At 39.5% G+C, this 26000-nt stretch overlaps 2 protein-coding genes across 2 annotated transcripts; one reads left to right on the top strand and one right to left on the bottom strand.

The window, feature by feature from the left end:
* The first annotated feature begins 28 nt into the window (after positions 1–28).
* On the top strand, positions 29–14290 carry POLR3F (RNA polymerase III subunit F). Its single transcript, XM_075203814.1, has 9 exons — positions 29–191; positions 4413–4530; positions 6836–6903; positions 7468–7535; positions 8243–8355; positions 12253–12396; positions 12524–12631; positions 13318–13509; positions 13916–14290. Exons 1-9 carry the CDS (start codon positions 136–138, stop codon positions 13991–13993), a joined length of 945 nt encoding a protein of 314 aa, XP_075059915.1. The 5' UTR covers positions 29–135; the 3' UTR covers positions 13994–14290.
* Positions 14291–14469: 179 nt separating this feature from the next.
* On the bottom strand, positions 14470–24156 carry RBBP9 (RB binding protein 9, serine hydrolase). Its single transcript, XM_075203815.1, has 5 exons — positions 23986–24156; positions 21412–21454; positions 20799–20904; positions 19200–19285; positions 14470–18576 (listed from the first exon to the last, which is right to left on the bottom strand). Exons 1-5 carry the CDS (start codon positions 24103–24105, stop codon positions 18350–18352), a joined length of 582 nt encoding a protein of 193 aa, XP_075059916.1. The 5' UTR covers positions 24106–24156; the 3' UTR covers positions 14470–18349.
* Positions 24157–26000: the final 1844 nt, after the last annotated feature.

Genomic DNA, 26000 nt, shown 5'->3' on the forward strand with positions numbered 1-26000 from the left:
CTTTTGCCCTTAAACAAGATGGCCGCCAGGGACTCATTCTCTAGGCGAGGTGCTGCTGAGCCAAGTCAGGCGTTGTGTGTGGAAGCATAGTGCAACGTGAGCCGTGTGAACCTGCCGTGAGATAGGTGCTAGGAGATGGCGGAGGTGAAAGTAAAGCAAGAGGGTGCAGAAGCTGCAGAGATAGAGAATAGGTGCGCTGCTGTAATTGGGGATATTGACATATGCTTAGGACTCAACTTCCTCTGTCCGGCTTCTTTACACAAAACCATCAATCTCTGGGGTCTCCTGCACCGACTCCCTAAAGTGTCTTTTTGGCTCCTGTCAGTCTACAACAGAAACATTATTCATAGATCCATGGTGTTTGCTGCTATAAGAGTTGTTTTAGTGCTTGACTTTGGCTATTGTTGGCATGCATGTGATTAGAGTGTTCTCCATGTTTTTGTTATGTATTTATGTACTTACTAGCAAAATTTGCATATATTTTTATTTGTTTAACTTTTAAATTCCTTTTAATGACTGTTTATAGTTGTCTATTTTTTTGAGGCATGAAGATCAAGGGGTATATTTGCTAAACTGGGTTTGAAAAAGTGGAGATATTGCCTATAGCAACCAATCAGATTCTATTTATTTAGTACATTCTACAAAATAACAGCTAGAATTTGGTTGCTATGGGAAACATCTCCACTTTTTCAAACCCGCAGTTTAGTAACTATATACCTAAGTATGTTGATGTTGCATTATACTGGGCTCCAAATTGCTGTTCATAAGGCTAGTGATAGGGCCGGTGCTAGCATGTCTGGTGCCCCCCTGTAAAAAATAAATTTGTGCCCTCCTCTTTTATAAAGTATTTGTTCATTCAATAATGCTTTTTATTAATACAAATCATATAATAAACTTTAACAAAGAGATTAATACAGATACATTAAACAGCAAACATGGATTGCTGTATGAATAGTATAAATGAAGAATATGTATTCTTTGTAATAAGATTTGACATTTTTGGCAAATTAGTTTGGTTGTGCCACCTCCTTCATCACATTGTGACCTCTTCAACATCACACTGTGCCCCTCCTTCACCTTGCCCCCTCCTCATCCCCTTCATCATCACTGTCCCTCCCTCCTCCATCACATTGTGCGCCTGCCATTGCTGTCCCCTGCATCACATTGCTGCCCCCTCCATTCTTTACCTTTCTATGATCTTCTTTTCTTCTCATTTTCTTCTTTTCATCTTCTCTTCCCCTTCTGTCAGTGTTCGGCTCCTGTCAGCGCCGCTCCTCACTGACCGTGTCGGGACGTGATGACATCATGCCCAACACTACCAGTGAGAATGGAGACAGGAGCAGAGAGAAGGAGTGCTGCCGCCAGGTTTTTTGTTTTTTTTCCTTCGTGCCGACGGACAAGCAGGGATGGCAGGCGGATGGGAGTGCCTCTCAGGCTTGGTGCCCTCCACCGTGCTTATCTCGCTTTCTGCGTTCTTCCGGCCCTGTCTAGTGACATACTATTGTGATGAATGTTCACCCTGGTTCTTAAGCCTTTGAAACACAGGAGTCTACTTATCATTGGTGGCTGCTGGTATTTATCAAGTCTGGGCTCATTGGTTGTTTCCCTGTGGCTACTGCGCACTTAAGGTCTCCCATATATATAGCGATGGGACCGGGTGCTGGATGCTTCTCAAACAGCGATGGAGTCCATAGGGACTTCATTGATATGGTCAGCTGGTGCCATCTTAAGATGGCGTTCATTTTTTTTAAGGCTGGCGGTGAAAAGCAAACCATTTTTCTCCAGATTTTTAGTACATCGCAACTTAGTAAATAGATCAAATAGTCTTTAATCCCTTCTTAAAAAAGCCTACTATAATAATTTTTATTTGTTACTTATGTACTGTGGAAATACTACATGCAAATGTTGTATGCAGTATGTATGCAGTGCATAAGTTGTAGTGTCTCATAAAATCCAATCTTTACCATGTACCCTAACATGGTTCTAAACAAAACATTGAACTGGTGAGTTTCGTTCATTTTCCTTTTTAATACAGATACTTAAAATAACTACTAGTTTAAAAAATGTAATTACTTGTTCTTTCTTTTACAGTATATTTAAGAAAAATGTTACGAGTTAGGAGAGAATCCAGAAACTGAGTGCAAGATTTGCCCTGGAAAAACTATTTTGTGCTCAGCAGTGAAAATGTGAAAAGCACAACCTGATTTAGAGTTGAGGGGGCGTGGCCTAGCTCAACTCTGAAATGCAGTTTAAAAAGTATGCAAAGTATGTCTGTGCAGTATTTGCCCTTAATGCAAAAAAAAGTTTACATTTGCACTCTGTGCAGTACAATATGGTTTGCTCAGCTGCACATTTTTTTAACCAAACACAATTTGCACTTAACGCTAAATCAGCAGCCAAGAGTCGATACTTGACGTGCAATGGAATTCTAAATTCCTAGAAGTGATACAGTAGTTGTGTCATCTATACATAGACTCTCATTCATGTCTTTAATTACCTTTAGCTTGTCTCTGCTCAGTAGCTCAGTTCTCCCGCGCCGCTCCCCTCCATTGGAACAAGCTCCCCCGCTCCATCAGAACTTCACCTAATCTGTCCTCTTTCAAACGAACATTAAAAACCCACCTTTTCCTTAAAGCCTTCCAGTCTCATGCCTAAACTCCCACCGGTCGGCTACCTCTCTTTCTCATCCCTTCTTCCCTTCTCCCCCTTCCTCCCGTCTCTCCGTCTCATCCATGTCTCTGTCTGTCTTCCCCTCCCTTTAGCTTGTTCGCTCCTTTGAGCAGGGCTCTCCTACCTTCTGTTTCCATCACTTTTAACTGCGCTCTCCAGCTACTCAGCTCACCTCCTCTTAGTCCCTCTGCCCTCTGTCTCCTCTCGCTTCTCTCCGCTCCCCTCAGTGACTCTCAACCTGTCATCCGTGCCCACCCTCTTGAGCCATAGTTACCTGCCTATACTCACTTTTCCCCTCCCTCCCTCTCTTTCATGCTGTGCCTGAGCCCCCAGAGTTATAGTGCTTACTGTTACTTGTACTGTGCTGTTTCACCTTGTACTGTGCCATTGTTTGTCCTTGTACGGCGCTACGGATACTTTGTGGCGCCCTATAAATAAAAATTAATAATAATAATAGCTAATAGTAAATGAGCTCTTTTTAACACTGTTTACAGTTAATCTGATTTTGGATGGTGATCCCATCATCCACTGCCGGTAAAGGTCTTCCTGGTTGCAATAATGATTACAGCAGGTATCTTGGGGACTGGATCCCAAAACTTTGCTGCTTCTACTGCTATCTGGTACATTTTAAAAAATCATTTAGAAAGGAAGATCACCATTCCTCCTTTATGGCTTTCCACCTTTTATTCATCTACATGAAACTAATTCTTATGAGCATTCTGTCCTCCACAACAGGTCCTTGTTCTTCTATACCGAGAGAAGTATTTCTCTCATAGCTTTTATTAGTATATACACATCTTATAAATCGAATTTGGAGGTGAATACTTCTGACACCTCGTCATTTTAATTGTCTATTTTACCTTCTCACACTAAAAGCACCTCAGAATTCTGAGTTTCTGCCTCTTCCAGATGCTACCATAGGAGTAGGTGCAGCAACTGGTAGACTGTCTTCAATAACAGTGACCAAGGGTTGTGTTTTACAGCTGCGTGCATCCATGTTGTCACCCTACAGCAACCTTGACAGAATTTTTTGTCATGAAGGGCAAAATTATCATAGGACAAGCATTCCCTCCTAGATGTCCTTTGCCTGATTCTCTTCTCTGTCTGGGTGAAGACCTGAAAGAAGCACAAAAACAGATACTTCATCTTGAACCTGATTTGAACTCTTACACACTCTTACTTGATCCCCCCCCCCCCCCCCCCCCATAGTTCTGGACCTAGAGGCGATCTTTGTTTAGACAACAGTCATTCTGAAATACACCATACACATGAATAGCGGCATTGTATATAAAACACAGGCACTTCTCCACCAGCAAACTTACACCTACATCAGTATCCGGTAGTTTAAGCAGTGGTGAATCAATATCTCTTTTAAAAGCCCCATTCTGTGACGTCACTCCTCCACCAGAGTCGAGAGCATATATGACAATATGCATGTGCAAAGCAAACTACGCCAAAGCGACTTTCTGTACTAGGGAGTAGACATTCTCCTCTGTTAGTGATTTTGAAGCTATGCTCTCCTGGGATTCAGCAGAGGGAGAGAGAAATGTATTGTTCTCAGCATGTAGGGGGAGTTAACCCTTTATTTCCCACGACCCTGCTGGAAGGTCAATGAAAAAGAAATCGCATTGTACATTTGATCAATATTGGCAGTTGGGGACATTTCCAGTGACTGACCCTGGAGATTGGGTGCAGGATATTATGTTGAAATGTAAATCTGAACCTGTTGCTTCATTTTTTAGGATTATAGAGCTGTGTCAGCAGTTCCCTCATGGAATCACTGATCAAGTTATCCAGAATGAGATGCCTCAGATTGAAGCAAAGCAGAGAGCTATGGCAATCAACCGTTTACTGTCAGTTGTAAGTTTGTTTGTTTTTGTGTGGGGGTACAATGGTATTTTCTCATTCATTCGTTCACAAGATGTAATGGCTATTTATCAGTAAGCTCAACTCATCGATTTGCTTTTCCTGCGTGGTAGCACAGGAGCGATGCAAATTATAAATGTGCCATAAAATGAGTAACTTTTGTAGGTTGAATTAAGTTTATTTAATATTATATTATTGTATTTGCAGATGTATAAATGTAACTTTATTTGTGGAAATATAACACATTTGTTTACTGCGAAAAAGAGACCTCATTGGTTCCTAGTGAATTGAGTCTCATGGATATTGATTCGGACAAATAAATGGCCACTGGAATTAACCAGTAGTTAGACTCTTTTTTTTTTTTAAATCTTTTTATTCATTTTTCTCAGAGATGACAGTAACAATAACAAGTACAAAGTACAAAATACCATTCACTTATTTTGATACATTTCAAATACATTCAAGATTTTCAAAATTATGCATCAACATTATGTAAATCTTGATTTTTATACGTCTGTAAATGTGTCTTAATGTTAATGGTATTTGTCAACCCAAAAACACGATTGATAAGTAAGAGGAAGGAAAAAAAAAAAGAAAAACTAATTTTTTATTTTTTTTTTAGGGTTAGGGGAAGAGTGAAAAGGGGGGAAGGGGGGGGGAAGTAGTTGCCTTTTTTTACTTAGTAATGGTCAGATAGTCAAGACAGATCATTCCTTTTTCTAACCTAATATTTGTCCATATCTTTAAGGGAGTATAGAGTGATTGAATCTAGAGGTTATTCTCGTAATTTTCTCTACTGTCAGAGTAAGTTCAGGTCTTAAGATTCCCAGAGAACAAAACAATTCCCTTCGATCCTATAGGCTTATCTCTTCGATCAGGCCTAAATTAGCTTAATTGTCTAAGTAAATACCAAGTAGTATATTCAAATAACTTATAAATGTTTTGTTGGACCGAAGATTCCAGTGATTCAATGTAAATGCCCCATTTCTTTTGAAACCTCACCCCACCTTTCTCTATGTCCGGGAGAGTGGCTCTTCTGTCCAAATATATAATATCCAAAGTTTCAATTTTGAGCATCTCTAGGTTCGGGGATACTGGTGATGTCCAATATCGCAAAATCAGTTTCTTTGCTACCGTAACTATTACTGTCAGGGCAGCTAAAACGTCAGAGGAGGGTAGGAAGTCCTTCCAACTACTAAAATCAGCTAACAGGAGAGGTTCTGCGGCCAATGTAACTTCTATCTTAAATGAGTAGTTAATAAAATTAACAACCTTATACCAAAATTTCCTAACCTTCCTGCAGCCCCAGAAATTGTGTAACCAGTCCACTCTTTGGAATTTACATTTTGGACAAAGACCTGTCTCTCCTTCAACCATAAAACAACGCCTTTACTGTGGTATATATGCTCTATGGATCACCTTTAAATGTACGTCCTGGAGATGAGCAGTAGATAGCGATTTCCATACAGATTCAAAGTAGCAAGTTAGAGTGATTGGCTTGTTTATACTGGGGATGTCTTTTTGCCAAGCCTTCACTGTTTGATTCCAGGTGGTTATGTTTTGTGTAGGTAATAAATCTGCATATATATACCTAACTTTAAATTTAACATTTTTCAGAAAGGAGAGCAAACCTTCCAAACTATCTGGGTTCCCCATAGATTTTCTCGGGTCTAGATTTGAGTTTGCATAGTGTCTCAGCTGGAGATACATAAAGAACTGGGAGTTTGGTATCCCTAGTTTTTCCCTTAATTGCTCAAAGGAGTAGATCATGCCACCCGGGTCAAATATGTTTCTTATTGCCATTATCCCTTTGTCGCGCCACGTGAGAAAATTAGAATTTTCTAAGCTAGGTTGAAATACAGGGTTACCCCAAATCGGAAGAAAGCTGGTAGTTTTGAAGTCCCTATTATATTTCTTGTTAATATAAATCCATGCTTTATGTGTATCCTTAAAAAAGATGTTCTTATCAAATTGTGGCAGTACCAGGGATCTAGGCATATGTAAAAGTGCTGCCGGGGAGTATGGATAAAATAGAGCGTTTTCTAGTTTTTTATCAGTGTAGCAGTTGAGTAGTTAGACTTTTAATAGTTGTATACTCCTGCACCAAAACAAGCTGGATTTTGACCTGGATAATGGTAGACTAGGGTGATTTGTATTAATGACAAACGTTTTATCTCTGTAATTGCCTCGTGTGCAGTTTTAGCTGATGCTTTTGTAACATTTTAATAATGTCAGTAGCTAATTTTCCTCATTTCTGCTTACATTGACTGTACTCTGTATGTTTCATTTCACATTAAAGGGCCAGCTGGATCTCCTTAGAAGTGGCACAGGCCTTCTGTACAGGATGAAGGACGCACAAACTGCTGGGTGAGAATTATTTACTGAACTTAACAAACAAACATGTTGCTCTCCATCATCTTCTCTGACTTCAGAAACTATTGGAAGTCCACATGTTCAAGTACAAAATAAAATTCAACTGTTGTATGTTTTACAAACCTTACTGTTTACAAGTGATTCTGCATTTTGTTTCAAACTCTAAATTTGTTCATTAAATGTTTTGCAATTATTTCATACTCGCCTACTTTCAGTAGGCAACGTCCGGGTGAGGGACGCCTCGAATCGCGTCATTTTGGCTCCGCCCCCATGAGTAAAATGACGTTTTGTCAAGGAGGGGGGCCAAAGTGACGTGATTCTTGGTGAATCACGTCATTTTGACAAGGGAGTCCCGGGATGCGTAAGAAATGCCGGCTCTCTCGCAAGCCTGGTAGACTGACCCAAATTTCTGGAGTCTCCCGGACTTTCCGGGAGAGTTTGCAGGTATGAATTATTTGCTCAACACCTGTAGTACATGTAAATTATTTTATATAGAAAAGAATTCTGATCTCTAAGCAATTGTCCGTGTTAAGAAATCTTTTTTTTCTCTGTTTGCAGTAAAATGAAGGGGTCTGACAATCAAGAAAAATTAGTATATCAGATTATTGAGGATGCAGGCAATAAAGGTATGTTTATTAGTGGCATGTGTTTTATAGGTTTATTTTTATCTACCCTTTAACAGCTCTGTAACAATTTCTACATACAGAATTTTTAAGCAAGGTAACATTTTATTGCAATGAGTGAGTAGACTCTCATCATGTGGCTCTTAGACCAGATATAGAGACATGACATTATACTCAAAGGGGCAGTCCGTCAAACCAATATAAAAAGTCATCTTGAAATGTTTGTTACTAGCAACTCTGTTATATAAATTGCATTTTAAGCTACACAAATATGTACAGAAAAGATTTTACTAACATACCCTAGCCCCTGCCAATGGAGGACAAGATGGTGAGCGAAAGACGATCGCAGTTAAGAGATTGGCAGCAGACAGCAGCCGTTCTAAGTTGGCAATCTAAATTAGACTGCTGGTTCTGTATTACAGAACTGGAAGAGCCCTGGGAAAAAGCCCCCGGAGCTTCAGGTAGGGTAGCAGGCACGTTAGTAAATTAGTTCCCATTGGTGGTAATGCAGCTTTACAAGTGATTCATCCACTGCTCTACCCTCTTCCAAGTATCAACAACATTATATAATAATACATTAAGATTATTGTGCATTAGTATTCTCCAATGTATATGGTAAGTGCCATATGTGTTTGAAGTAAATGTTTGAGGGCACCATTATTTTGTTTCTCCTGTGTATACATTTTAGAATATGCCTTTTTTCCTCCTAGGTATATGGAGCAGAGATATAAGATACAAAAGTAATCTTCCTCTCACTGAGATCAACAAAATCCTGAAGAACATGGAAAGCAAGAAACTCATTAAAGCTGTCAAATCCGTAGCGGTACGGTGTTCAGTATCCTATAATTTATACAGAGCTGTAAAGAACTGTTATTTAGAGATCTCAAATCAATTAATTAGTTTGAGGGTCTTTTTTCCTCACACTCTGTTATAGATATTCTATCTGTTGGTGATATAACATTATGGTAACACTGATACATTTTTTTTTTTTTTTACAAAGCCTGGGATTGGTTCTAGGGCAAAGGAAAGTGGTGCTGCTTAAAAGTTCAAAGTGCTTAGTGCCTCACTCTGTGCACAGGTGGTCACCATAAGCAGGTGCATTTTCGGGCACCCTCGACTAGAGCAACACCAGGGCACATAGCACCTCAGGCTTCATGCAGCCGGCCTCTTGGCGAGAGGATCAGGTAACAACCCATCGCCTCCAGGGAGCTCCTTTAAGCCCCATTGCGTAAATCGACATCTACACCTGATTTAGCCAAAAGGCAGAGAAGGATACATTACATTTAGAAAGCCTAAGGTGCGAGCTCCAAATCACCCAGTGCAGTCAGTGACTACTGGGGCTTGGGACTTTGGACCCTTCTCAATAGGACAGGCCGCAAGGCTCGGGCAGACTCCTTTCTACCCTTTGTAGGCCAAATCTTGCCCTGGGGGAACTGGTTCTTCAGCTACCCCCCTAGGAGCAAGCATGGTGGCTTCTGCTTCACAGCACTGGGGTCATGAGTTCGATTACTGACCATGGCCTTATCTGTGTGGAGTTTGTATGTTATCTCCGTGTTTGCATTGGTTTCCTCTGGGTGCTCTGGTTTCCTCCCACACTCCAAAAACATACTAGTATATTGGCTGCTATTAAATTGACCTTAGTCTCTCTCGGTCGTTGTGTGTGTTAGGGAATTTAGACTGTAAGCTCCAATCGGGCAGGGACTGATGTGAGTGGGTTCTCTGTGCAGTGCTGCGGAATTAATGTAATTGCTATCTTGTGTAACCAACTGTCTTTCTGCTATCTCCACATGGATGTCCCTACGCTACCTAAAGCTCAACATGTCCAAAATAGAACTTATTATCTTCCCTCCTGCCAGAGTCACCACCTGCTCTCAAAACTCCCTCACCGTCAATAACACCACAATGTCCTCAGTCTCCCAAGCCCACTGCCTTGGTGTCACACTTGACTCAGCCCTCTGCTTTATTACACACATCCAGACTCTCTCCCAGTCCTGTCGACTCCACCTTAAAAACATTGCCAGAATACACTCTTTTCTTACTCAACATGCTATCAAAACTTGTATCCATTCTCTCATCATCTCTCGTCTTGACTATTGCAACCTCCTGCTATCTGGCATTCCTGACACCCGTTTATCCACACTTCAATGCTGCTGCAAGACTGATCTTCCTTTCTCACCGCTCCACATCTGCTGCACCACTTTGCAAATCCCTACACTTGGCTCACTGTGTCCTCCAGAATCAAATTCAAATTACTCACTCTTACCTACAAAGCCCTCAACAATAACACCCCTTTATATATCTCAAATCTCATATCAAAATACTCTCCTTCCCGCCCTCTTAGATCTACCTCTGATTTGCGCCTTGTTTCTTCTCTGATAACCACCTCTCACTCCCGCCTACAAGACTTCTCCCGTGCTGCTCCCCACTTATGGAATTCCCTACCACGCTCAATCAGACTTTCCCACAGCCTTCAAATCTTTAGATGCTCTTTGAAAACCCATCTCTTTTTTAGAGGTGACCTTATCCTCGATAACACTATTCACAATAATGCACCCTCACAACTATCCCAATCTCCACTCAGAGCCACACTTGATCCTCATGTTTCAGCTGTTCCCTCTTTCCTTTAGAATGTAAGCTCTGTAATGAGCAGGGTCCTCCATACCCTTTGTTTTCATGTCTCAATTCATTTTGTCTGTCTTGTCTGTTCTTATTTTATGTATGTCCTGTTTTATGTATGTCCTTGTCTTTCCTAATGTGCAGCGCTGCGGAGCACTGTGATGCCTTACAAATCTACGATGATAATAATAATTAGTTATTAGTCAACCTCTTGGAGAACACATTCTCCCAAACATGTTTAGCTGTAGCATCAGGGAGCCCTTGAACAGACTCCATAACGTCCTTAGCTCTGATGAGCTTTTGGATAGTTTTTGGCTTCCACAAGTCTGGTTTAAGTCCCTCCAGATGGTGCGCCCTCACAAATTGTCCAACATTCAGGTAATACCAAGGTGCAGTCCAATTGTAAGGAAAGGAGCTGTACCACTTGTCCCAGCCAAGAACCTTCCAAAGAAGCAGAAGGCAAAAGCGAGACATGGACTTCCCAGCAGAGTAAATGCTATTTTCGATAAGAGTCCTGCGAATGCAGTTACAAACAAGGAAGGCTCACAGCATGGTGTGGATATCGAGACTCCCTTTCCTGCCTTTGTGGGCTCCCCTTCACTCTGTCGATTTTGGAGCCGCAGATGAAGTGGAAGACTGTTCTCAAGATGGTTTTGCAGACCGCAGCAAGAGGTGGCAAAGCTTGGGCTGTGTACTGCAGAACGGGAATAATCTTGTTGCGCATCACCAGTGCTTTCCCTCCAATGGTGAGGTCTCTGAGGCTCCACAAACCAATCCTTTGTCTGACTGCAGATGTTAAATTTCAAGCCTAAGGTGCATGCTTCATATCACCCAGTGCAGTCTGTGACTGTGCTAGAGGTTATCGACTTTGGACCCTTCCAAAAGGGAAAATGGCTCCATTCCTACCCATCTCTCAGGAGCCACAAGGCCCCAAAGAAGGAAAAAATAAATCTTCGTGCCCTCTTTCGCCGAAGCTAGGGAGAGTCCCTTTACATTCCCGACCTCCGGAACCAAACTGCCTCTTAGGAGGCAAGGTTCTTCCAAGACCCGCAAGGCTCAGGCGCTCCCCGTTACCCCGAGATTGGCTGAAACTTCCCCCGGGGGACTGGTTCTTCAACTACCCCAGAAGGAGGGAGCCTCAGATGACATGGGAAGAGGGTTGCCCATAAGGGTCTATACCCAAGCCCCTCAAAAAATCGAGACTATTTCACATACAAACAAAAACATAAAGTGCTTTGTGTCCATAAATAAATAAGTGCCCGCAGGACTCAGCCTCATGGCGAGTAGGTTTAAATATTTTTCTGATCCAGCAAAAAGGGCAGGACCAAGAAATAAAATGTGATGAGAGAAGGTTACAAGTGCTTAGTGCTCGTGCCACCCTCTGTTTACAGAGGGTGCTGCAGGTTCCCCATCACCAGTGAATTTTCAGACACCCCCAGCCTCTCTAACCATGGGCATATCAGTAACTCGGGCTCCAAACACCTCATCGCCTACAAGGGGCGTCTTTAAGCCCCTACTTCGTACTTGGGTATCTAACCTGATCTTAGCCAAAAGTTCAAGACTGCAGATGTTAAAGGGACACTTAACTCAAAAAAAAAAAAAATTACAGGAGAATATATATGCTAGTCGTAGTCTTGTTATGCCTCGGTGCAGGCTATGTTTAAACATAGGGAGTTGTCTGCTACCTTGTTACTTCCTTTGCTTACTCTCTCTCGTATTGTCTGACCTTTCCATCCTGACTACACCCCCTAATTATTTCTCACACACACTCCTAGCTATTAGACTACACAATAAGATTATTGTGGAAGGATTATAGTGCCTCAGTTTGACAATAGTGAGATTAAGGGATTCTACGAAAATGAAGGCAAATAATATAACTGTTCTTAATGTTTTACAGAAAGACCAGAGCAGGAGGTGAATTCTTGCTTATGTCTGCAGTTAATTTTTAATCTGGAATTGGTCCACTTTTACACACAAGGATCTCTGGCTGTTAATTCAGCTGAGAAATTTGTCACTTTTGGGTATACATGAATATTGATATCCGTATCAATCAGCATATTCTTTTATTAATATGTGAATAACTTTTTGTGTTTTCCTATACCAGGCTTCAAAAAAGAAAGTTTACATGCTGTATAATGTACAGCCTGACCGTTCAGTGACTGGTGGAGCATGGTACAGTGACCAGGATTTCGAGTCAGAATTTGTAGAAGTTTTAAACCAGCAGTGTTTTAAATTCTTACAATCCAAGGTAAATTGTGTAGAAAATTGACTTACAAAATCATTGCTGTTTCAGTCTGGTTCCAAGACATCTGTCAATCTGTGTTCACTCGCTTTACAGAAAGTTTTACAGTATACTTTTTCATTGACTAAAACAGGCAGAAGCAGCCAAAGACAGTAAACAAAACCCCATGATCCAGAGAAACAGCTCGTTTGCCTCATCACATGAAGTTTGGAAATATATCTGTGAACTTGGTATTAGCAAGGTAAGAGCATAGAAGGAAAAGTGCTTGATCAAATACAAATGTGACAAATTTAAATAAATAACATTAAGCACTGCTACAAAAATTAATAAACCAGAGTCATATTGATTAAAGGTTTAGCAATATATTATCTGGCTAATTGATGTTGATGGAGCAGGTTAAGTTGACAATGTCTTTTGAATAAAAAAAAATACAATAAATCATTTGTTTTATTTATTTGCATCCAGTTGGGTCTAAAATTAGACCTATGTGCATTCAATTAGACCTTATTGGCCATCAAAATCACAGAATGTTTGGGTACCTCTTAGATTTAGCCTATCCCAAATCAGTATAACTAATAAAACATTTATTATTGCAACATTGATGGCAAAACAGTGTCTTATATTTAAAACATCATCCTTGTGATCATAGGGGGAATAGATCTTTTTGTATTCCTATTCACAGCAGACTTCCTATATTAAGTCTGTGGATGGACATTGCATGAAGTCTCTCTGAGGAGAGGCTACCTGATTACAGAGCACTATTCTTTATAAATAGTGTTAAGAATCTCATCTTCTGTCAAGGTAGAACAACTTCCACATATTTATTTTTGCCATTTCATGTTGGATCCACTTGTATTTAGGTTTAGAGACAAGTATTCCAACTAGTTGTAAAATTGCTCTTTGTATAATGCTTTTTTTCCCTGTAAGGTTGAATTGTCAATGGAAGATATAGAAACTATCCTAAACACGTTGATTTATGACGGGAAGGTAGAGATGACCATAATTGCTGCTAAAGAGGGGACAGTGGGCAGTGTGGATGGACAGATGAAGCTTTATAGAGGGGTGAACCCAATCATACAGCCAGCAGGATTAGTGCGGACACCTTGTGGTCTGTGCCCAGTAAGTTGATTTAATCTGCCAAATAAAACTGCCTAGTCGTTTATTGCTTTATTGTGCACAATATTCTTTACTTTGTGGTATATTTTTAATTTAATATTTAAAAACCCAATAAACAAAACTATGAAACTGGATATTAGTTAGCAGGAGATGGTAATTAGTTATGTTTGCTAAGTAAGTACTATACATCATGAAATATATTTATGTATTTGTCATTGTGCATTATTTCTCTATTTGTATATATTTCTGTTACATAGTGGTTAGTTATAACAAAACACCATAGATGTAATTTAGTATAAAGTGTGTGTTCCTCTAATATTGTTGCAGCAAGGAATGAAAAGTTTAGACGCAAGATCCTCCTCCAAAAATTTGGGACATAAACATTGCTGTCTTTATTGCTTCCCACCAGGTATTTTATGACTGTCACGAAGGTGGTGAAATATCTCCGTCTAATTGTATATATATGACAGAATGGCTGGAATTTTAATGGTACCTGCTTGTTCAGCCTGGATCCCTGAACTGAAAGTCTATCGCAACATGCTCAACTTGGATGAAGTAGCACGCTGCATCATGGAGTTTCAGACTGGACCCTTTGTTATAAAAGTTATTTATTTTAGACACAATTTTATTACATTTGGTATCTGTTAAATATTCACCATGTGATCTATATCGCATCCCAGCAGAAGAGCAGTGTTGGCTTATTTCTTTCATTACACTTTTCAGTTGCTAAGAAGTGGGCATGGGAATTGAAGATATCTGAAATAAACTAATTTCTTAAATTCAATTTGCTAAGTAATTATTATTTTTAGTTAAATGGTAAATAAATTATAAAAATACAGATGATAATATTTTCACACTTGCATTATGAAGTCATTTTCTTTATGGAAGGGTCCCTACACCGCATAAAATAAAAGTGTTATCAAGGGCCTGTGTCATACAAGAGGAGGAGAAAAGTCAGAGCAGTGTTGTAACTTGGTGTTATTTATTGAATACATGCAAATTAATATACACCACACACTATCAAAGTTTCTCTTGCACAAACAGTTGGTGGACACAGCTCACCATGGGGTATAGATGAGGCTGTGTGGAGTAAGGCACTAAAAGCTTTTCTAGCCTGCTCCCCTCGCCTCTGCAAAATTATTAGTGCCTAGAGTAGGGCGTTTTAGTCTAGTCCTTTATATTTTATCAATTTTATTTAGTTAGGTTGTGTTCCTGGACGGCGTTCATACAGCTAGCAGTCAGGGAGAGCACTTTAGAGCCGCCGTTTACCCCCTGATAATATGTAGGCTGCAGTGTCACCTGGCACTGGATGAGTGTCCAGGAACCCAGCAACACTCCAGGCTAGTGGTGCGGGCTACAGTCTCCTTTTGCGTAGAGGAGACAGAGCTGCGGCTGGTCCCTGTCCTCTCCAGTGACAGCATGGAGGACAGTCACTGTTGGATCCACAGGTAGTATGGGCATGTTGGCTGGTAGGGAGCTGTTGCAAGACCACAGCTCCCATCAGTTACTGTGGTAAACGGGCACCATTTCTATAAGGCGGGACATAGAGGAAGGAGGGGTTTCACAGGTTAATTGACATCCTTCAGTTTCCCAGGCTTTTCAGACTGCAGACGCCATGGGTATTTATAAAGGTGATGGCAGTCATGGTAGGGCGTTTGTCAATAGCATGTGACAGTCTTGCCGTATCTAGACGATCTCCTGATCAAAGCAGGTTCAGCCCCTTGCCTGGACCTGACGGCGGAGATTTTGCAATCCCACGGCTGGGTCATCAATTTTAGAAATTCCAGCCTGGTTCCTACTCGGCGTATGGTTTTCCTTGGTCTTTTGTTCGACACCAGGTGCCAGAAGGACTTCCTACCTAAGGAAAAGATTTGGAAAATTCAACACCAGGTGAAGACCTTGCTGTCTCCCAAGCACGTATCCATCCTTCAGTGCATGAAGCTGATGGGGCACATGGTGTGCTGTTTCGAGGCGGTACAGTTTGCTCAATTTTCAACTCTTCCAATGCGAAATCCTCACCATCTGGAAAAGGTCGGATTCCCATCTGAAAACCCAGTTCTTCCAGCCAGTGACCTGTCGATATGGGCAAGGAACCTGTCTGGGATGGCGCTTCTCAGTCTGGGATTGGACCATAGTGACCACAGACGTCAGCCTCTGGATGGTGGGCGGTGACTCTGAATCTCGATTTGCAGGGCCTCTGGCTCCAGGAGGAGGCCAGGATGCCCATCAATGTCCTCAAGTTAAGGGTGTCTTCAATGCGGTGGTCTATGCACAGTCCCGGCTGCGGAACAGACCCATTCGGATTCAGTCCAACAACGCCACGGCTGTGGCATACATTAATAATCAAAGGGGTACCAGAAAGAGGTTGCCAGGATCCTGAAGTGAGCGGAACAGCAGATTCCGGCCATTTCAGCGGTTTTCATACCGGGGGTGGGAAATTGGTAAGCTGACTACTTGAGTCGGCATGCCATTCACTCAGGAGAGTTGTCCCTCCACCCAGAGGTGTTTTGTTTAGATTGTGGACAGGTGGGGTCAGCCGGAGGTTGACATGATGGCTTCATGACTAAACCACAAGGTAGACAAGTATTACTGTATGACTGTTCTCTGGAAGTCCAGATTGGTGTACAATTCTGATGTTGCTTCGGGTGTAGACAAAGGCAAGGTGCAAAAGGGTTCCAGTGATTCTTCTAGCTCCCAATTGGCCGGGAAAATTGTGGTTCGCAGACCTTCTCACCATATCTGTGGAAACTCCTTGAATACTTCCTCTCGGAGAGGATCTAAGCCAGGGTCCATTTTTTCATCAAGACCTAGAACGGCTAGCTTGGAAAGCCTGGCGGTTGAAGCCTTGATTCTTAAACAAAAATGCCTGTCAGATAGGGTCATTCAAACTATGATCAAAGATAGAAAACGAACATCTTCTAAAAATTACTATTGTATTTGGAAGACATAAATTGGTTAGTGGGAGATGCAAAGAGTACCCACTTCTTCTTTTCATTTGGATAGGGTCTTGGCGTTCCGATGGTCTGGACAAGGGCTTGCGATTTGGTGTCCCTTAAAATCCACGTTTCATCCTTGTAGGTATATTTTCAGAGATCGTTGGCTCTGCTGCCAGACATCCACACTTTTCTTCAGGGGGTTCTCTGTTCTGCCTTTTGTTCCTCTGGTGGCGCCATGGGAATTCAACATGGTGCTCACTGCATTGCAGAAGTCGCTTTTTGAACCCTTGGGAATCTGTTTCTTTGAAGCTCTGCACAAGGAAGGTTTTCTTTTTGCAGGCTATTTCTTCAGCCAGATGGGTTTCAGAGCGGGCAGCCACTAAACAGGCTGTCGCCAGATGGAGACTATTCGTCAGTTTTATGTCTGCGGGATCTACAGGTACTGATAGTCTTACTGCTCACTCCACTAAGTTGTTTAGCGCCTCCTGGGCGGCACGACACAGGGACTTGTTTGAGCAGTTGTTTCGGACAGCTACCTGGTCTTCCGTCCACACGTGTACCAGATACTACCGGTTTCACGTCTTTGCAAAGATGCCAGTTTTGGACGTAAAGTTTACGCGCACCTCAGTCTGAGCGTACCCACCCATAGGGGCTACTTTGGAGCGTTCCTCAGGGTGAGCTTTCCCCCAACTGTAAGAGGAAGTTATATTTTTGTACTTACTGTAAAATCTGTTTCTCTTAACAGATGGACACTGTGCTCCTACCCTTTTTGTTCTGACTGTTCTGTTGAAGGTGGCTTCGCCCTCTCTTAAAGCTTTAGAAGTTAAATAACTGATGTTTCCGGCCAGAAGGGACATAGACGGAAGGGGAGCAAGCTAAACAAGTTTTTAGTGCCTTCCTCCACACAACACCCTCTATACCCCATGGTGAGCAGTATCCCCCAACTGTGTTAAGAGAAACAGATTTTACGGTAAGTACAAATATTTCAATGTTCATGCACAAAGAATGTTTTTTGATTTTTTGGGTTGAATCCACGCAGTTTCAAGAAAAGTTTGAGCAAAATGTTGTTTAATGCAGTAATCCCATGTAAAAAAATAATAAATGGCAGGCTTTATACAGTGTCATGCACTACCCTAGCAACCATAATCATATGGTATATAATGGAGTAAGCAGAGAGGCTTTTGAATGCCCCTCTAAGCTCAATTTGCACTGTAATTTAAAATTCCCTCTGCCTTCACAGGACATGCTGAGAGCCTGTATGTGGCAGAAGAAAAAACATATGGCAGCAATCCAAAGCTTTTAGGGATTATGCACAATAATGGATGTGTCTGTTTCTTACTTACTTCAATACATATACATGCATTTAATAACAAACTAACATAGCATCCTGCCTAATAATGAGTCATCGTCTGATAGGTTGGTATAATATGTGAAAATGCAAGAAAAAGAACTTGTCTCCAGATGGTACGCTTGTGATAATCCGATATTGATACATGTAAGATAAGACCACTTATCAAAGCTATACATTAATTGTTAATAAAATAGCATAAAACACAGCTATGAAACTAGAAGGGCCTCTGTGTAATAGCTATCTTTCTGCATTAGGATAATATCAGTCCATCAGTGACCAATACACTAGCAGTGTATATTCAAATGTGTCACTGGTAACTGACATTGCACAGAGCAGCAGATTATCAGTATTAAAGAAACCCATGATCATTACAAAAATATTACATGTCAACAATAACATCAGTATTTACCATGTGGAGCAATTCAATGACGGATCGGAAATGTGGCAATCACTTTGTTTTATATCAAACCCAGAAATAATGTATTTATCAAGGTTTAGTTTTAGTCTGATTCAAGATGCATGTTTGTATTGTTCTTTATAAGTAGTTATACAATGTTTATGCAGAATTGGGAATCAGTTTCTTCACAGCATTTAGCAGGTCCTTAAATTCTGTGTTCTGGAAGTGGCCACGGTCAGTGTATTTGTGCAGATCTGCACTCAAATTATCAGCCACTTCTTGCTGCTCGATCCATGGCAGGAACGGGTCATCTGTGGAACCAAACTGAATGATATGCCGACAGTTGGATTTTATCTTCTCCCATTGCCAAGGACGATTGAAATATCCTAAGAGTGAGGAGAGAGAAATATCCTCTGTTATTAATATACCTTGTGGTGTCTTTACATATAAAGTGGACTAGAAAATTCAGAATTCCTGGAACACAGGTATTGATTCCACTTCCATTGTGATTTTGTTGAAAGCTATTTACATAGTATTGCACAAATGATAATGCCTTAAAAACAGGTGCCAAAGCTGAAAACACTTAAGACTATTTCATCAGGTGATGTGGTTGATATAAAAATTTAACTATGGTGGGATTCTACAAGAAAATTTAGGAAATGGCTGGATTTTTTTTTATTGTTCACAGGAGAAAAAAGTAAATTCAGTGATGACTGAAATTAATGTGTACAATCTATCGGCAAATTCAGATTTTAGGCCTCGTACAGTCTGTCGATGTGTAACATCAGAATGGCTTCATCTATACTATTGGGCGACGGATCAGGAATCTTAGCAATTGTGGCCAGCTTTAGAGTCTAAGAAAAAGTACAAGTTATGTAGATTGTAACTATCATTCAATAAAGAATGCATCATTCAAAGTACAGTATATTCAGTTTTTATTGTCTTAATCTATATGTAAGTCTTGTGCATTTAATCAGCAGTTCACATAATAAAATCAGTAATAACATACCACTCTCTCTTTCATTTTCATCCCCCAAGTCAGAGGTGTATGCTGCCACCAGAATTATTGCAAACACTGGATGTGTTTCGGCATATCTATAATACATAAGAGGGAAAAAAATAAAACAGGATTTACAAAGCGGTCCTAATTAAACGATAAATCCTCTACCACAGCATTTCTTGTAAACTCTTCTAATTAGCCCTAATTCTTATGCAGACAGATCCCACACCTTCTAGGCCATTATAAACTCTAATGCTGGACACATAAACCGCAACTCTGCTGCTGAATCGTAGACTCAAGTGATAGGATCACTGTCCAATATAATGACAAGCACAGTTGGTCAAATTGGACAGGGACTGGCTGCCCAGCAGATCAAATATGTTACAATTGGGGCCTGTTAGTAGAGTCAGAGGATAACTGAACACAGATTGGCTGATAGCCATCATTTACCAACATGAGCGATAATGATCCTGCCAGTTTCAATAAAATCATTATTGGGCCAGTTACCCAATATCTTCTGGTGTACTGCAGCATACATGGCCAGTATAAAACAAAAGCTTTGGAGTAACTACACCCATTTATGTATTTGCAAAGTGCTGTTTTCATTAGTAATCATTGTTATTGATTTGTTTGCTGCTTGATGATGGAAATAATGGACGCAATTTTGAAGGTGAAGTGGGTAGCAAGGTTGAAAGCAGACAGTGAGCAAGGGAGTGAGAAGGAGAGAGGGGAAGGGAGAGGAGGGAGTTGAAGGTGGCAAAAAGGCAACAGGCATTGGAGTATAACTGTAGAGAGTTATAGGGCAGAACTGTAAGAGGAGAGCATGAATATGAAGTGAAGGAAGTCAGCATGAGTGTGCGACTTCCTCCTGAGCAGTTATGCACTACGGGAGCATTTTTGAACATGGCAGGTAAGTTTGGAGTTATAAGCTTGAGGAAGGAACGATGAAGGCTACTAGTGATAACTAGAGCGACAGAGTCAAGGGCAGTGGTAAGGGTGTGAGGGTAGAAAGACAGTGATCAGTGCAAGGAAGGGTGGTGATGGGGATAGGTGTGAGAACAGGGAGGAGGAAAACAGTAGGATCAACTGGTGATAGTAACTTTATGGAAGGGAAGAGAGGTGGGTCAGAGAGAGGGAAAGGTGAATTGTTGAAGTCGGAGACAGTTCATACTTGAGAAAAGACAGATCAAGGAGTATGGGCTTTCATATAGGCTCTCCCTTCTCCAGCTGTCAATGACTGCTAGTGACACTCTAATAAGTGCAATAACAGAAATGAATTAAATATATTTACAAAATATAGACATACTAAATATATATGCTTATTACAAGGTGTGTCGTAGTTTAACTATTATAGAGTACACACTTTATAGTTCCCATTTTTTTTGTTCTTTAATATTTTTTGCAGGGGGTATGATAAAGTTCAAATACACTGATGGGCCTCCTTAATTGCCAGAAATGTATAGCGTTGAGTAAAAAATTTATAACTAAAAAATAATAATAATCCCCAACTATTTATATTGTAATTATACTAAAAAGCCTTTTCCTGCATTTACATTCCATTGGTTAAATGAGAAAATAACCAGCCAGTAACACACAATTTACCCATACCTCATAGCTGCAGCTGCTCCAGAGCTGTGTCCAATGATTACAGTTTTGCTGTCACAGTGCAGTTCTGATTCCATAAATGGAAGCCATATTGATTCTCTTGCTGTAACTACATTACAACAGTGACATGACATTGTGACTTTGCTGCATTTCAAATAAAATCAAAAGTTGCACAAAAAAAACAAAAACAGACAATTATTTTCAGTAAACACAAAGTAGTTAACAAAAACAAAGTCAGTGAAACACTGCTACAAATCCATCGGTACAATAACGGCTTAACCCTCTCAGCGCTAGAGGTTTCATCACTGCAATCTAGGTAGATCATTCAATTTTTCCTTCTAATTAACAAAATCTATAGACACTATAACAGTTTTGTTTATATATAATAAAAAAAACCTGATATTTTTATATGGTTCGCTAGTTACACTAAAAGAAACGTGTTATTCGACTAGATGTTGAAAGACGGGAATGACCAGAATCTAGCAATAAAAATATAAAGAACATCAATCAACAGTCAAATTATTTTTCATGGAATAATTGAATCTTTTAGTAATAACTATGAAAATATTGAGTGAGTTCTGGTTAAAAACAAAATATTGCATATTTATATACTTACATGGATCAGGCATGTCTCGAAGAACGCACTGGAAATTTGGAAGCTGCACATACAAAGGGCATTAAGGTTACATCCAGACAGAAGTGTTTTTCTATATTTAAAAACACTACGGGCCTGATTCATTAAGGAAAGTAAGGCAAAAAAAAAGGAGTAAGTTTTCTCTGGGACAAACCATGTTGCAAACCAGGGGGAGCAAATTAGTTTATTATTTTGCACATAAAATAAAAACTGGCTGTTTTTTTCATGTAGCACACAAATACTTGATAGCTTTATGTTTACACTAAAATTTAAAGTTGACCTAGGACATGCACTACTCCAGCTATAAATAAGTCCCCACATTTTAAGTTTACATTCCCCTCCAATGTAACATGGTTTTGCAAAAATGCAAAGTTACTCATTTTTTTACTTTCCTTTCCATAATGAATCAGGCCCAAGATGTTTTTTCCTTGTTGCTATCGTTATCCAGATCATGGAAAGTGAGGTAGTCCTCATTTTTCACACCTGTACCTGAGGCATAAAGTTTTATTTTTCAAATTTAATTTAATTCAAATGAACAGAGATTATATTTCCGTTCTACATATTATCAGAATTTTGAAGCGTCAAATCACCTCAAATATTCTCCAAATAACCACACACCTAGATGCCGCCTTTAAATGTATGAAATAGTATACCTACTTACTTTACTAATATATATTGGTAAAGCAAATGAGTAAATTTACTTAATTACTCATTGAATCAATTGGAGATACCATAACACAGAATGAGTAACACAAGTGTTGAGCTCTCATATCAGCCAATATACTAAGATGTTTTTCAGAGACGTCTGTGGTATTCCTATTTACCAACAACATAGGCAGGCCTAAATATAACCTTAGTATTATGCATGAAAGTTAGCAAAATAACAAAATGAGAGCATACATCAATCATGTGATTACATTTATTAAAACCATTTGAACCCGAACATGCTACAGTGCACAGTAAATAAATAATATAATGTGGAATCGGTTTGCAAAGAGTCACCCAAAATCATCAAAAATACACTTTTTTTTCATTCAGACAGTGACTGGCGCTCAGTGTCTGTAAAATAACTGAGTAACAAGTGAATTATTTGGAGGCCTTCATTGTAAAAATAATTGTTTTTGTAAGAATAGTTGCAAGTACTTATCGAACAAGCAGAAAAATAAAAGTTTTATTGTGCAGTGATACAGGGACATTTCCAGGGAACATCTTTAAAACCTGGGACTATCCATGGAAATCAGGGGCAGTTGGTATTGATGCATTATATCAGGCTTGGCCAACCTGTGGCTCTCCAGGTGTTGTAAAACTACAAGTCCCAGCATGTCCTGCCATCTATTAGGGAAGAGCAAAATATTGATGTGCCTTGATGCCTTCCTTTGCTATAGCCTTGACAGCTATTCTTTCTCACAGTGGCCTCTTGAGCATTTAAACACTTTTTATTATTCATAGGTAGAAAATTGTGTTGCATTCTTCTCAGAGCCTTTGCAACACTATAAACAGCTGTTAATGACAACTAGGAATCCAGCAAGAGTAACAGGAACAGTTTAATTCCTCTCCTGGGGGTAAATGTATCAAGATGAGAGTTTACAGCAGGTTTGAAAAGTGGAGATGTTGCCAATAGCAACCAGATTCTAGTTATCATTTATTTGGTACATTCTATAAAATGATAGCTAGAGTTTGATTGGTTGCTGTAGGCAACATCTCCACTTTTCAAACCCGCCGGAAACTTTCAGCTTGATACTTTTACCCCCTGAAGTGAACCCTGTGTCCTTCAAACGTTGAAGTATATTAATTAAATAAATAAAACTATTTAGTTTGCATTCACAGTCCTATCAATCCTTCAAATCTAAAATAAATTCCCAAATAAAGAGATATTTGTTATCTTTTTATTTGAGAGAGACTGCATTGTCATTTAAATTAATGTGTTTGAACCAACTATGAAAAAGATACAAAAAGCAGGATCTTTAAAAAAAAAAAAGTATATTTCTTGTTTTATTTTGCTTGTTTTTCCTTGTATAACATACTTAAAGTAAAATATGTATGTTTTCCAATATGCTGCCCAAAAATAGGTATCTCTACTGGTATAATTATACTATATATATATATATATATATATATATATATATATATATATATATATATATATATATATATATATATATATATATATAAAATCACATTTGTACACTAAACTAAATAAATTATAAGCAAAGTAAACAAGACCTGAAAATTGTCTTGGTCAAGAAGTGGTTAAAAACAAATATACACAGTTGTTTTGATGTCCCTGTCGTTCATCATTGTCACATTCAGTGATCCAACTTGCATCCCCTGCAACACTGCGTAGTACACATTACACGTGTATGCAGTACAGAGCATGATAACACTTCTCCAGAACAGAACCGACCTTCATGTCTAGCTCAAAACTTACACCAACATTTCATAGGCTGTGCTGCTTTGCTGTACTTTATATGCTCTTACAGCCACCACTAAGCAATGCCAACTAATAGGTACAGGGACATACTCAGCATTATTTTTCATTTCCACATGTACTTTTACCTTGTCTAGTCTCCTTTTTGTCCATCCATACCAGATGCAGGACTCCACATTTCCTCCTCCATTTCCAGGCACTATAACAGCTTTCACAGGAGAGTCTGACAACCCTTCAGTCTCAGACATCGTTAGGAATTACAGCCTCTAGTGCAGGAAATGCACGGCTTCAGGGAAGTGCATCATGGGAATTGTAGTTCTACTAAAATCATCTTTGAAACATTCCTATTGTTACATTTTTAGCATGATTAAAGAAACGTGTTCTCTATTGAGTGCTTTACGAAAACACATTTAATGACTCACATACACTTAATTGTAAACATTGGCATGTATTTTTTAAAGCTCAATACCCTTTTGGGCAAACATCGCAAATACACTGTAACCAAAACAAATTTGTTCCTATAGTTTACAACAAACATATGATATTTATACAATATTATTAAATACAACTCAAGAATCATGTTTAAATAAGCAACATGTTAGTATTATTTTATTTCAGTGAAGTAAAATTAAAGGAAAGCTATCCAGTTTTTAATAATTCATAACATATAATTAAAATGATGATTTGGAAAAATGTAGGCTTTCTTATTATATTTGGTATAATAAACCTTTGTATTATTTGAGAAATTATGTATGGCCCACAAGTGTCATGTTTGCTATTGTTGTTTATAAAGACTACAAAGCCTTTAAAAATGTAAGATTGGCATCTTAATAAAAACAATGCAGTTACTTTGTTTCAAGTAAAATACACTGTATACACACTGAATATACTTAGTTGTTAAGAAATGTATTTTGATAACTTCATCTGTAGACTGGTGGGGAAGTAAACTTTAATGCCCAAGAACTAGGTAATCCAATGTTCAACTGTTTTACCAAGAGACAGGGCAAGAGTATCCTCAACTGAATCACATATGAACTACTATTTACAGAGATACTACTCTAAATAAAATTGCCTTAGTCAGAAATTCTTCCCTTATGTATCTCGGTGAAGAGTGTAAAATCACCCCTAGCATGTATCCCATTATCCAAGCAATGGTTCATTGAAGTTCAGAGTTGGCATCTCAGAAATCCATCACTGCTTCTTTGTTTCCGTAACCCGCTCTCCATGCACCTTAAGCACATTCTCTACCGTTGAGCATGTTGAGCTTCCGATTGTAGCAGTTTTAAATTTGTGTAGGAAAGTCACATTTTAAATAATGTTAAGGTCAGGATTTCAATTAGGGTTTAGAGTTTCAGGCAGTGGTAGTGACAGCAGCAAATCTGATCAGTGTGCCACCATACTGGATATGGGAGTGTAGTGATGAGCAAAGAAGGAAGAGGTGATAAGGCAGCATATGTGACAAGGGACGAATGGTAGGGAATCATATGTGACAATAAGAGACAGCTGGCAAGGGGAGGGTGAAGGTCCATTGCATACTTACAACCCAGGGCTCCAGATAATTTTAATCCACCACTAGTCATAACCAGATTATTTACAATATGATCATCAAAATTTAAAGCAGCAGTAATTGGGAGCATGCGTACATGTCTATTCTGCTCTGTCATTGAGAATATATGCCTTGTACTTATGTAGTACTTGTTTCAGAAATGCGCACTCAAGGAGCAATACCAGGAATGCTGTCTTTCATATAGTATTGGGTACAGTGGGAGAAATATAGAAGCCCTTGATGGTATCATGGAAATAAAACTGATCTCTTTGTGACTGCATTTACAGCCACAGAGCTGTAGAGTATGACAACATTCATACCATGGTGCACATTCATGGTCTGACACAATGTATTTTAACCTGATGCTAATCTAATATGCAAGTTCTTCCTAGGTCCAGGAAGCAATTTAAAAAGAATTCATGGATAACACAAAGACCTTGTAAACAGCAAGACTCCTTAGGAGTATACTTTACAAATACAAATGTGCAAGCAAGATGTTTAAGGGGTGTGGCCTCTGAGGTAGGTACAATTATCCCAGACATTCATGCTTTTTTACTTTCCTAAATAAAGTATACTGCCTAGGGAGTCTTCCTGTTG

The sequence above is a fragment of the Mixophyes fleayi genome, chromosome 3, assembly GCF_038048845.1.
Source record: "Mixophyes fleayi isolate aMixFle1 chromosome 3, aMixFle1.hap1, whole genome shotgun sequence".
Taxonomy (NCBI): Eukaryota; Metazoa; Chordata; class Amphibia; order Anura; family Limnodynastidae; genus Mixophyes; species Mixophyes fleayi.